This window comes from Lutjanus erythropterus, chromosome 4 (assembly GCF_056507025.1).
Source record: "Lutjanus erythropterus isolate fLutEry1 chromosome 4, fLutEry1.hap2, whole genome shotgun sequence".
Taxonomy (NCBI): Eukaryota; Metazoa; Chordata; class Actinopteri; order Lutjaniformes; family Lutjanidae; genus Lutjanus; species Lutjanus erythropterus.
The window spans coordinates 25,430,024-25,443,521 of record NC_139320.1 but is presented as its reverse complement, the minus strand read 5'-3'; the positions used below and the strand labels follow the sequence as shown (position 1 = coordinate 25,443,521).

General features: G+C 39.5%; 1 protein-coding gene across 1 annotated transcript in view; it reads left to right on the top strand.

The window, feature by feature from the left end:
• cntn5 (contactin 5) overlaps positions 1-13,140 on the top strand; it is a 169,005-nt gene extending 155,865 nt beyond the window's left edge. Inside the window, exons 19-24 of the mRNA XM_084717428.1 lie at positions 7,922-8,156; positions 9,540-9,649; positions 9,798-9,984; positions 10,157-10,269; positions 11,570-11,738; positions 12,227-13,140. Of these exons, the coding sequence (XP_084573554.1) occupies positions 7,922-8,156; positions 9,540-9,649; positions 9,798-9,984; positions 10,157-10,269; positions 11,570-11,738; positions 12,227-12,330 (918 nt within the window). The 3' untranslated portion in view covers positions 12,331-13,140. The remainder of the gene's footprint in view (positions 1-7,921; positions 8,157-9,539; positions 9,650-9,797; positions 9,985-10,156; positions 10,270-11,569; positions 11,739-12,226) is intronic.
• Positions 13,141-13,498: the final 358 nt, after the last annotated feature.

Below are 13,498 nucleotides of genomic sequence, written 5' to 3'. Positions count from 1 at the left end.
CAGGAATTCAACTGTCACTAAGTAATAAATCCTGCATGTGAGTGTGACTTAATAATCATGTCGAGGCTGCTACAGCATGTACCAATCATTAAAAAGCTTCAGTTTGTGTTGCCTGGGAATACTTGTCAGACATTATTAAAGGGGATAAAGAACGGTTGATGGACGATGCTACTCCTTGTGGTTCCTGAGCTTGAAAGAAACGCTCTAATGATTTTAAGATATACACATGATTGCATTAGTTTACAGTCAGCTGCATTTCACTTAAGGTGAGATATGACAAGTAGCTGTAATTTCAGCTCAGTGTGTGCTGGGGACCCGTGTTTTCTTGCTGTCCTATTCCCAGAGCCATCAAAGTGGGATCTAATTAAAACATAGAGCAAAGTTTCTGCAGCTCAAGTAAGAAAACGGTGGGAAGAGTCTGGAGATGTTCTTAAAACAGAGGAAGACAGATGCATTGAGGGATTTGCTGCTGTATTTAAAGAACGGAGCTGAGCAGAGAAGGCCGACATTTTCTCAGACATTCTCTCCACCGTTGATAAAATCTTTTACTTTTTTTTTTTTAAACATACTAAGGGAATATCCTGTTGTGCACAGAAAGTCTTGCTTGACAGTCAGCAGAAATATTCTGATTAAATTGACCATAGTTTCTTTTTTCAGAGTCTGAAAAACAAATTAACAAATAAGTGTATTCATAGAGCTGATTAATTATTTGCATAAAATTTCTTGACAAAGTTTGACAGATGTTTTTGACTGAAATTTTTCTCATTATATTTTTGCAGTTTTATGCAATTAACCTCAGCTCTAACATATGTCACGTACATCATGTTTCAAAAACAAACAAATCAAACAACCAAAAGTAACTCCCAACAATAAACAAAAAGTGCTGGTGTGAACAGAGGATTTAAACAGTGGACACCACACCCAAACATGCACTGCAGTAGGAGTAGTAAACCATAAAAAAACGCCAACAGTTCCATTAATCACATCAAAAAGGTACACAGAGAAAAACGGTAATACAGACGCCATACTTTAAAACAACAAACATACACGAAAACTTTACACATATTGATCAGACTGCTTCAGCGCTGTCAGGTATCAAAAATTCTAGAGCAAAAATTGATAACTCAGGAGCTGACAGTTTTTTATGTATTTTTTTTATACAGTCCAGTACTGTGCAGATTATTCCCATCAGTTTCTTCATTGAAGTTCAGTTATCCAGGCTGAGTAAAGTGCTCAGAGTAAAACCAGTTTCTGCAGCTGCTCCCACATCTTTGCACAGCTTCTGTCTGTAAAGTGAGTCATCGCACCGTATTATTATATATCGCTCAGACACCAGTATCAAAGCCAAGGCATCAGTATTGGTACTGGTATTCACTCAAAATTTTTGAACGATACCCAGTCCTGTGTGTGTCAAGGTCTGGAACACATATTTACGTAGTCATCATAATACAGGCACCATTTTTATGTTAGTGGAAATGATTCAGACCTCTGGGTGTGAGATTCTGGAGAGTGAATATGTTAAAAACTTTCTCTCTGGAGTGCATGTATTCATATTCATTTGCTATAATAATGTTTGATGTTTTGAAGTAAGGGTTTTGTGTTACTGCTTTTCTCTGTGTACAATTTTCTGTGTTATTCATTGAATTATTAACATTTTCTGTAGTTTGTATGGTTACACACACCTGCCGTCAGAGCATGTGTTAACCTGTTAAAGTGTAGTTTTCGTTGTTTGAACATTCTGGCCTGATGACGATCAAAGTCGGATTGAAACATTTTCATTATTGAACTTTTGTGGAGTGTAGTAAATGTGCAGGTGAATGAGCCCCCTTTTTTGCACCTACATGAGACGCATATAATAATCCTCCCTCTACCTGTGAACAGAGAGGCTGTAAATAAAAAAAAATCATAAAAAGTATATTAGATAAGTCAAGGAGGTCAAGTTTCAAAGGAAATGTTAAATGAGCAACTTTCTTAATTGTTGCATTTAACACAGTTTAGTGTTTGAGATTCAACCTGCAGTTTAATTAATTAGTGACTGCATGCTGCTGTGATTGAATTTAGCTTTAGTCAGCGTTCCCCACTAAGTCTTAACCTGTTCCTGAATGATTGTTCCAAAGTCGGAAAAGCATGCCCACACTTCTCCACCATGATCAGGAGGTATAGTATCCAGCTAGAAAAGGGAGCACACATAGTGTAACATCACTACTGTAGCAGCTCTATTCAGTAGCACAGCTGTAGAGACAAAGGTAAAATCACCCAGGTGTGGATGCGCTGAACTTCCAGGAAGCTGTGACCCCTCTGTTGGAAAAAAAAAAGCGATAGAGATGCACATTAGATCCAGTGGGATAACATAAAGGTGGAGGTTGTAGTGCCTGGTGAGCTGCGAGGCAGCTCAGGTGAGCACTCATCATCCGGGCGAAGTTTTTTCCATTTGAAAGGGGAGACATGGGTGACCCATCTGCTGCAGCGTTCTGCAGTTGAGCCTGAGAAGAAAGGCTTCAACTGTTCCAGAGAGGGAACAAGCCAGATGGGAAAGTGCTTCAGTCTATTAGGGCAGGATGCTTCTCCAAAGGATCAGAGGTTGAAGTGGCTGTAAAAAGGAAGCACCTGTATCAGTTAAAGATTTTTTTAGATTGGGCTCAGGGGAAATAGAGTCATCACTACATCAAATAATACAGTATAAGGATTAGTAAATAGTAAATTAGTAGGGACCAGAGGTGTCACACTTTCAATATTAAATAGATCAAAATGAGCTTTCAATTTCAGTGTTTGAAATGAAAGCCAGATTGTCGATTCTACCTTTTTTTTTTTCACCCCCTGACTTCTTGCGGCGTTCAGCAGGGATCCAAAGAAGAGAACACTTCAAAGACGACGCAGTGTGGCTTAGCAGTCATCATCACATTCATTACACTATAGACTCTCTTTTTAAAGTTAGTCTACAAAGAAGAATTTGGAAATGTAAATGACAGTTGTTCAAAATCAAGACTAGAATGTCTAAAATCAAATCAGATTATGACCTAAAAGCTGAAAGTCAAGTCAAATTGTGGATTTGTAACATGTACAGCCCCCATATAACAATACTATAAACTCAAGATACAATAATGCCACAATAAAAAGACCATGCTGCAGAATCTATTGCAATATTAAAAAGAATGTCGTTAAATAATAAATCTGATATGTCCAGCATTTTTTTTCCATGTAAGATTGGTTTTTCCTTCTAACTTAAAGTGCTTCTGTTTTTCTTCTTTAATGAGGTAAAATAAAGTTGCCTGACTGTGACCGAAACGTGCAAATTACTTGCATGAATAGTCTTTTGTAACAAACGTTTGAATTATTTCTGTACAAGTTCGAAACAAAAACAATGCTTATTTACCAACAAAGCTAGGGAGCTGCAATTTAAGGTCATATATAGTCTCCAGATTACCCCACTGAAACACAACAAATCCTTCGCTTGCTAATCCTTCATAAAATTTTGAAGGTTTGTATTTCCATTGTCTCTGTCACTGCCCCCTTACTAATGACTTCTGGGTTAACGTGTGTAAAGAAATTGATATTATTTTTAATGAACCTGTGTTTTGCATTCTTGGGATACAGTCAGCAGCAGTGAGCCTTAGCTCCTCTTCACTGAAGCTGCTTTAAGGTGCTTCTTTTTAGTGCAAAGGGATGTGTTCTTCTTCAGCGGATTTCAGACACTGTCCCTGTGGTTTCATATTGGATCCAGAGCACCATGGAACTTATCCCTTTAGAAGGTATAAGCTTCTGCCTCAAGGAGCAGCCATTCAAGTTTTTTCATATTTGGGAACCCTTTCTGGACTATACTGGAAAGGTCCTTATACCTGCTTACCCCTGAGGACTGTAATTCTGTGAACACTCATTTTTAATACATAATTTATTAACTAAGATATTGTTTGATTGATTCTTTGACTTATATCTTTCTTTTTGTCAAGTGTGGAGAACGTGTTCTGTTAGAGAATAAGTTAGAAAAGAGGGTATGTACATCTTCTGTGCCCGTCAGTCTGTGGTTTTACATTCCTCAACTCAGTAAAAAAAAAGACAAACAATGCAGCAGCCAGTAGCAATCATTTATGAAATAAAATAATTGACCAGACCACACGTTTTATTGCAGAAATTGATATACTGTTACAACACATAAAGCCTACAACAAACACATACAACAAGAACAATATGTTGATTATCTGACCTCAAATAGACTTAAATTACTGAACACATACAGGATAATGACCACTGACAGATTTATACATTATCTGTGGATAATCTGTGGATTACAGACATACAGTGTGAGAGGTGCCACACTTTCAATATAAAATGGAAAATAGATTGAAATGCTTTTGATTTCAAGACTCCAGGAGAAAGGCAGAACTGGCACTTCTCCCATTATATGTTCTTTTTTAACTTCACTTCCACCTTCTTGCAGCATTCGGCACATTTTAAGAAAAAATAAACACTACCTTATACACTGTATTTTTAAAGAGGAATTTGAAAATGTAAAGGACAGTCGGTAAAGGTAAAGGCCAATTTTATTGTCATCATGCAGTCATGTAGATTACAGTTATACAGTCAAATTCATTCTCTGCGTTGAAGCCATCCTGAGCTGTCAGGGCATAAAACCAGTGATCTGTTGATCTTCACAAACCAAAACTTGACAGTCTAACAATGACATAGCTGTCAGTGAAAAGTAAAAAATGTCTAATTCATAAAGTCTAATCAAATTGTGGTCTCTAACTTAAAAGTAATGTTGAACTTTGGATTTAGAGAAACTGACGCCCTCACTCTGTATATTTCCAGCACGTGTACACACATGCATGCTGTTTTCACTGTCACTGGCTCTCCTGATTGTAAGCTTTAAACAACTTGAGTCCAAATGTTATTAATTGTGCAAATTGTCATTACAAGCGGGGCAAAAACTCCCACTTTAGTCATTAAGAGTAGCACAACCCCAGGATCACAGCTCATTGCATTTTAAACAGGGTCCTTCTTTATTCTGTTGGAAATTTGTTTAACCATCCCGGGTCTCAGAGTTTGAGGGCACAACTTGGTCACAATTGCAGAATTTGCTGACAGAGCTTAAAGGAGGCCAGCTGGGCCGTGTATTACACCGAGCTGCATCAGCCAGGCGAGTGATTAAGATGTTGTGAATTTTAAATTTGGTCCCACCAGTGAGGCACAATGATGATTAACCTTGAATCTCAGAGTCGTTCCCAATAAATCCAGGGATGTTTATGAATATCTGTTTGTAATCTCAATCTTGACATTGGTTGTAGAAAATATAATAAATCTCACACACCAAGTAAAGAGGATATTAGTCTGAACAGTTTCCAAGTGGACAGCTTGGCTCTCAGCCAGGTTCAGGGCACAGCATGTGCAGAATTACTATGAGCAAAGCTGAGAATTTGCAATTGAGATCAGTTGAAGGATATATTAACAGGGGAACGGTGAACAGATGTGGAAGCAACTGACAGTTATTCTTGTAGTTATTAAGTATGGGAGCCCAACTGCCACTGGGAAGATAACCTTCACATGAGGAGAAGTGCCCCTCGGTGGCACATTATGGGGGATAATGTCCATTCCAGATGGGATGGTGTTTGCGAGTAGACCATTTCCTATTTATAACTCAAGAGTGTCATTAGAGTCGCTAGTGTAACACAATGACGACCTCCTTACAGATAAATACTGGACCCCGTGTTGAAAGAACAATCAAGGGATACTTAAAGTTACACAAAACCATGATTGGTGCTTCGTAAGACGCAAAATCCTAATGAAGGGTCCTTTCAAGCCATGCATGAATTTGAGTAATTACAAAAAGTGATTCTCAGTGGCGCAGTTTCTTGCTCAGAATTCTTAGGGATCCTCTTGATGAAGCTCGGGAAACTGTATATCCGCAGCTTCTCAGTTACAAACCTCCATGATAGAAACAGTTTGTTTCTTTAACAAGAGGAAAAGTGAGCGTGAACATTATTCAGTCAGATTTAGTCTGATTGTTTTGGCGATGCTTGATTTGAAGAGATGTACATAAGCCTGTCATAACCATGTCTTTACACCTGTCATGAACATAGAGGAGTCTTTGAGTGTTTATGACTGTTGTCGTTACGTATCATTCAGTCCAGTATGTCATTTTTAATGCAAAGTTGACATTGTTTGAGATATCTTTGTTATGACAACTTGACATAATCCAACTTGAAGAAACTGTTAAGCTTCATGTTTTAACATCACATTATACTGTCATTTATTGTTGGTTTTGACACTGGCCATCATGAGACCTCTATAAGTGTGTCTTGAATATTTTTCCGTGACCTGGACTTGGATTGAATGTCATTAAGTTTTATTACACGGTCAAAAGTTTTTCAGAACAGTATTATGCACACCCCTTCAAATGAAGAGTCACCTTTGTTTTTATTGATGCATCTTTGTAATCTGATCAGTTTACTTCTGAAGCACAGAGTGAAAAATTATGTTTCCTCTCTGCCAATTTTTGAGAGCAATAATTGGTCTCCCATCAGTAAGTCTGTCAGTTTTCAGGAGTATCACAGGACAATGCTGAGATGCTCCACTTTGTGCAGTGTCCTCCTTTTTGGTACTTGGCATTTTAAGCCGTTTTCGCTCTGCCCTATTTCTTCTGGTTTCTGCTAAATGCTTTTGGAAATAAATCAGGACTTCGTCAGTGATCAATGGAGATGGATATTAAAGGAGACGGAGCAGGAATGTTAGCCCTTTTTGGCAGTCGAGGCATGTGAGCGCGTGGCAGTTCTGCCTCTCCAATCATCTGTGGAGGGTTGTCAGAGCCTGGACGGCCATGGTGGGCAGGGTTATTAAGCAGGATGAATGACTAAACAGTCTCTGCAGCTTCATTCAGCCGTCTCATTAGAGTCGACGGTGAGAGACTGCTCTTTCTCGGGGAGCCATTGGGAGAGCCATTAGTGTTGCCCCCACAGTCACCGTCACCGAGCCCAGCAGGACCCACAATTTCATCCACAAGACTTACCTCAGTTGTATGAGCCTCCTCACTGTATCCACTCTTATCTCTGACTATCTCAATTCCCAAACCCGCAAGTGTTTCTAGACTTAACCAGCTAATTTGTTCCTGCTGTTTTTTAAAGACCCATATTCCTTGGCATCCCTTTAAAAGCATTGCCAGCTCCAATAATAACTTTGATGGAAGCTAATTCATTTTCACTGATCATCCCTGTAATTAGGCAGTCATGGTGATTGGTCGTTGAATGAAAAGTGAACTACATCTCTATCCACCACCAATCCCTCTGCAGACTACATGGCTAATTTGGGTGATGCCTTCAGGGGACAATATTGCTTTGAAGCCTATGCAAATCAACACATTACAGCAAGAGTGATTTTTGTTGCCAAGAACAGGTGTACAGGTGTTTGTCATTTATTAAATTTAGCCAAAGATTTAATCCCTGCAGCTCACATTTTAATTAAATTCTAGCTCACTTAATAAATTGGCATTTGATTTGATTAAGCACGGAGCAGCTGTGGAAGACAGCTCCCAGTTTCACCACTTCAGAAAAACCCACTGATAAGTATCGAAGCCGGCACAAAAGCTGGGTCCCCAAAAATCCTCCTGTCAGACATAGAAAGATAAATCGCTACATAATGGGCACAACTGAGCCAGATATGATTTGTTTCCATTACTCAAGACTGACTGCATCTTTATTAACACTGGCAGACAGTTACAGTAAATTGAAAGCTGGTTATTTGTGACTACCACAAAGGAAAAAAAGTGCTGTTTTCTTGAGAGCCTTGTTGCTCAGAAGAAGCTGTTCAAATGAGAAAATGTGCAAATAATGCAACTTCAGTCACGGAGCTGGAGTGCTTGTGAGCCAGTCTGCACTTAATCTCAGTGAAAGACTCTCCAGGATGATTGTTCGCTCTCTTCCTGATATTTCAGCCTGTGTCTGAGGAGTTCCAAAACGGAGAGGGCTTTGGGTACATCGTCGCGTTTCGTGCCAATGGAACCAGAGGCTGGAAGGAGAAGATGGTGACTTCAGCGGACTCTACGACGTACAAATACAGGGACGAGACGTTCCCTCCCCTCACCCCGTTCGAAGTGAAGGTCGGAGTGTACAACAATAAGGGAGATGGGCCATTCAGCAAAGTTGTCGTCATCCATTCTGCAGAAGGGGGTGAGTTAGTAGTTGTTGTTTTTTTTTAAATGATTTTCACCATTTTGACTTGTAGCTGCACATCAGAGCGTTTTCCAGTAATGTGGAGTTCCCCAAGTGTCCATTCTCAGACCTGTTATTTAATCTTTACATGCTCCTGTTACCAAATATTATTCAAAATGTTAAGGCCTCTTATCACATGTACGCTGACGATACACAGCTACACTCCACTATAATTGTGTCAGCAAACAGATGCAGTTGTTTTGTTTATGCTCAGTCTCATTTTAGTTGTATGATTTTTATGTTGCTTATGTTTTCAGTCCAGTTGATGGTTTAACTTTGGAAGCAATTTGTTTTGAGTGTAACCTAAACCAATCAGTAACTGTAAATGAATTTTTTATAAAGCTGGACAAATCAATAGCTTTTCCATTCAGCGTTGTTTTCCTCATCCATCTCTCCAAAGATGCACCTTATGGTTTCCTCTATGGATCGGCATCGACTGTCTATCTAGTAAATAAGCTGAGCAATAGTGTTTGGTTCAAATTCAAACATGATTTGTTTTTACTTTGGAGCGGTTTGGAGTAACTTTTGTTTCATCTTTATTGTAATTATTATCTACCTGAGATCTTCATCCTTGTCTGTGTTCCTGTTCATTTTGTAAAAAACAAAAAAAGAAGCATTTAATGAAATCTTGAGAGGCAAAAATGAAACACCAAAGTACAGTTTGTACTTTGTACTACCTTGTCACTTGCAAAGACCTTCATTTCAAGTATTAATTGTTAGAGGAAATTCATCCACGGTGCATTAAACAAATTAGTAGCTGGATGTTCTAAAATTTGCTGTAGTTAAAAGTTGGAAGAAAAACTCAAAGTCTGTGCTCACCTTAATAGTCTGCCCTTGAAGGCCAAAAATCAAGCCAGACAACTCAGTGTTTTCCTGGATTCAGACGTCAGTTTCAGCAGTCACATTAAATCTAAGACAAAATCTGCCTGCTATCAGCTTAAAATATTTCAAGGATCATGGTGAAGCTTTCTTTAGTTTTTATTCTGTTCACATGAAGAACAAACTATCTGAAGAACTGAAACTTCAAGCAGTGCTGACTACATTCAAATCCAAGCTAAAGAGATACATATTTACCATCGCTTTTAATTATTGTTTTTATAATCAGATTTATTTTAGCTTAATTTCTTGATTGTCTCCTGTGTGCTTTTCAGTTTTTGCTTTATTTTTATTCATTTTACTTTGTGTGCCTTTGTCTCTTTAATTTATTTTTTTATTCTTGCTTGTTTTTATCACTAATTTTGGGAGGTTCTGCTTGTGTATTCTGTAAAGCACTTTGACTTGCCTTTGTGTATTAAACGTGCCACATAAATAAATTTTCTTTGCCTTTGTCTTGTTTCACAGAGCCGAGGGAAGCACCTTCCGATGTTAAAGCTTACAGCATTTCTTCATCAGAAATTAGGGTCACGTGGAAACCACCCAATCCTGGCCCCGGAAGACCGAGAGGATACGAGGTGCTTTGTTAATTGTTTGCACGTGCGCATTGCTGTGCACAGTTTCACATTTACTCACTGCATCTGACATTTTGCACAAGCATGTGTACCTTTGTGCACGAGGCTTGAGAACGGTGTTTTTTTCAGAGTCATTAATTTCTGTTGACAGGTCAGCTACTGGAAAGACGCCGAGCAGGAAGAGTCAGGAAGGAAACAAAGAACAGTGAAAAACGAAACATCCATGGTCCTGACAGGACTGGAGGGCAACAGTCTGTATCTCATCACAGTAAAAGGCTTCAACAGCATCGGCCAGGGTCCTGCCACTGCAGCTGTCACAGCCAAGACCAGGAAAGCCCGTGAGTGCAGCAGTGACACTAATCATGTAACACTATATATGGAATAGAGGCTACCTGTTAGGTTTGCCCTAAATCCCCTCGTAAAAAAAGTGTAGTAATTGACCCAGTTGGTTGAAATGCTGTTTAAAAGTCTGCTTGAATTTGCACCCAGAGTGTTGCGTTCTCTCCTCAGCTCCTGCTCAGCCTCCAACCAACCTCATGTGGATTCAGGAGGGCAACAACGTGTCTTTAAGCTGGGACCCGGTGAAGGCAAAAGACAATGAATCTGACGTCATTGGGTACATGGTAAAGAACAGTCATTTTTGTTCAACTTAATAACATTAAGACACATTAAAATATTCCTTCAAAGACTCTTTTCGTAATGTCCTTTCATTTAAATGATTTATCCATGTTTCCGAAAGAAAATGTTTTTACCATCAGTTTGGTTTGACAGCTCGCTCTAAATACAGAACCATGATCCCTGTGGTTTCCAGCTGGGACAGAGGCAAATGAGAAATTAAACGCTTTTTTATCATTGCAGTTTGAAACAAAAATCAAACAAAAGCTGATTTATCCAACACCAACCCAGCATCCAAGTGAATCAGTTTAAACTGTTGTGTATTTTATAAGCCTTCTCTGAGGTGTAAATTTTAGCTGCAAATTATGCTCAGTGACTGGACATTTTTCCTAAAATGCTTTGCGTCCTTTAACTTTGACTTTGTATTTAAAGAACCATTGCCCAGTTGCATAAACCACCTTTAGTTTCAAACTGAAGTTTGGCCCTTCAGCACAATATTTCCCTAAAATAAGGGGTTCACTTAGGAGTGTTGCATAAAGCTTCTTAGTTTGTCTCCTTCCCTAATTTCACGTCACTCACTGTCATAATACAGCTTATGTGCACTTGAGTTACCATGGTTACACTTCACTAACATCATAGTTAAATTATACTAGACTGCATTATTTTAAGTTGTTAGCTGGCTTGGCTATGAGAGAAATCTGCTGTGAAACAAACTGTAGATGAACTGATAAAGAAATATGAAAATATCAGTGTGACAGTCAGAAAGGAGATGGACAAAACATCGAGAGGAGTCAGCAAAAACTGGCGAGTTTCACCAAAACAGTATAGTAAACAAGTTATGAACAATGTCTGGCTAGCTATCTACAAGGTGACTCACTCATAACATCACTCAGTGTCCAGTGGGGTTTACCTGTCCTGAAAACTGTGCCTCGTTGTCTCCTCCTCCTCCAATCACCATAAATTCAGCCATCGTCTTATGTTCTACAAATTATTTCACTTTTAAAGGACTGTTATGGGTCCATTAATATTTTCTGAGGAAAAGAGTTGCTAAAGACCTTCTAGCGAGGCACGAGGGAATACCTCTGTGGCCAAGGGCAAATACATAGAGCAAGAAGGGTTGCAACGTTCTAAGGAAATCCTCATGGTGATTCATGCAACTCATTTTTCCTAAAGCATCCTTTTGTTGAAACTTTAAGGGAAGCCTTAGCACAAGTGGTGTTTTTTCGCAACAGGGCACACATATTTACTAGCAAAGTTGCTCATCATTTGTACTGTCAGTTAAAACCAGGGACTTTTCATGTCTTGCAGGTGTTACTCAAACAAGAGGGCAGAGGACACAACCAGGTGACCAGAACCATTAACCCTTCCACCATGCTCTCACTGCCAGAGGGAGGCACTTACATCATTGAGGTGCGCGCCCTCAGTGAAGGGGGAGAGGGAGCGGTCAGCTCCCAAGTTCGACTGGTCACCTCCTCCGGTAAGCTAGTTAGCCGCCTCCTCTCTCAACCGTGCTCATGACATGACATGACCTCTGCAATCCAATCTCTATGCACAGGCTGTTTCCTCTTTGTAGCAATCTTATGTTCTGCCCTTAATTGAGTCACCACAGCTGTTGTGCCAGCCAAGTTTTCTTTGGCTAATACTGTTTTAATTACCTCGCCCACACAAGCCTTCCTACTCCTGCACAGCCAATTAACTTCCAAGCAACAGGACAAGCAGAAAGTTTGCAGCCCCGTGTGTGACATGACCAGCCGGCTTCCTTTTCCCTTGTTTTTCCTTGTTGTTGTCTCCGTTTCCCTTCACTGTCCTTTAGTGAGACTTTCTTCCCAGCACTAGACTCCTAGAGACCAATTCATAAAAAAAAAATCAATGGATTATTTGACATTAAAAATTAATGAATTTCCTGCATTTTGTTTAGCGTCTTTGTTTTCATCTTTATTGACTTTCTCTCCCTCTTTCTCGTAGGTGTTCGAGCAAAAAGCAACCAGTGCTCAGTGCACTGCCGGCTGCAGAGCCTAACATGGACAGCACTGGTCCTGGTTCTTCTGGTGCCTTCAGCTTCCTGGTGAGGCCACTGTGCCATCCTCATTTTCAAGAAGGGAGCCACCAGTCTTTGCTCCCTTATTCCCTCTGACTGCCTGCTTGCTTTGGCCTTACCCATCCCAGAGGGCCTGAGGCCTGCCAAAGGGGGTTGAGTCTGCCAGTTAACACACGGCTCTCCAGAGTTCATCCTTTTAAGTTCCTGGATTCTTTTGAGGCCCTGAACATTTTGATTTGCACAGTTCTTTCCAGCATCACGATAGTGTTGTACTGTAGTGTACATTGTGTGGAAAGATTTGTTTAATCATTACTTTAACATCATGTGTTCCTCTCATTGACTGGCATCTAACCACTTCCAGACGGCTCCTACAGCTCTGGGGCTCTGCAGAGCGTGAACAATTCCTCGAAAGCTGCTGTGGTAGTAATACAGGGATCAGCCGGCCTGTTTCTTTTCATTACTTATCTGCATCAATTTACCCCTTGGCTGCCTAACAAGCAATGCAGCAGAAGCTCAGTAGAGATAAGTGCATTGTTTTCTTATTCACACATTGAGGAGAAAAAAAGTTTTTTATGGAACCAAGAATCTTAATATTTCCAGACTTGCTTTTTGTACATTGTGTTACCTTTAGAGAAAACACAGTGGTGTGTGTCAGCTCTGTCAAACTCTCTGTTTTTGGTAGTGATTAAGCAATGCTCGGTGATACAGTTTGTTGACTGTTGGATGTATGGAAGTAGGAAACAGGTGTGTACCTGTAGTGCCCAAACACATCAATAGACAAAGACAACTCTGTACGGACTCTTGGTATCAGTACAAATAAATGTGATGTATATTTTTTAAATGCTTGTTGTTTGTAATTTCTAACTTTAAGAAAGGAAATCTTTTTGACAACGCACTAGGGCTACAAATAACAAATTATTTTCATTATTGATCAACCTGTTGATTATTTTATAATGAACCAATTAATCAGTTTGCTTGTATAATGATTCACAAAGCCCAAGGTGACAGCTTCAAATTGCTTTCTGTTTCTCACCAACGGTCCAGGATTCAAAGATATTCAATTTACAAATCAAATAAAACAAAGAAAAGTATCACATTTCCATATCTGAGAAGGTGGAGACAGAAAATCTTTGCTTGATAAATAGCAAACTATTAAAGGGATAGTTTGGACTGTTTGACGCTGGGTTGTATGAGGTAGT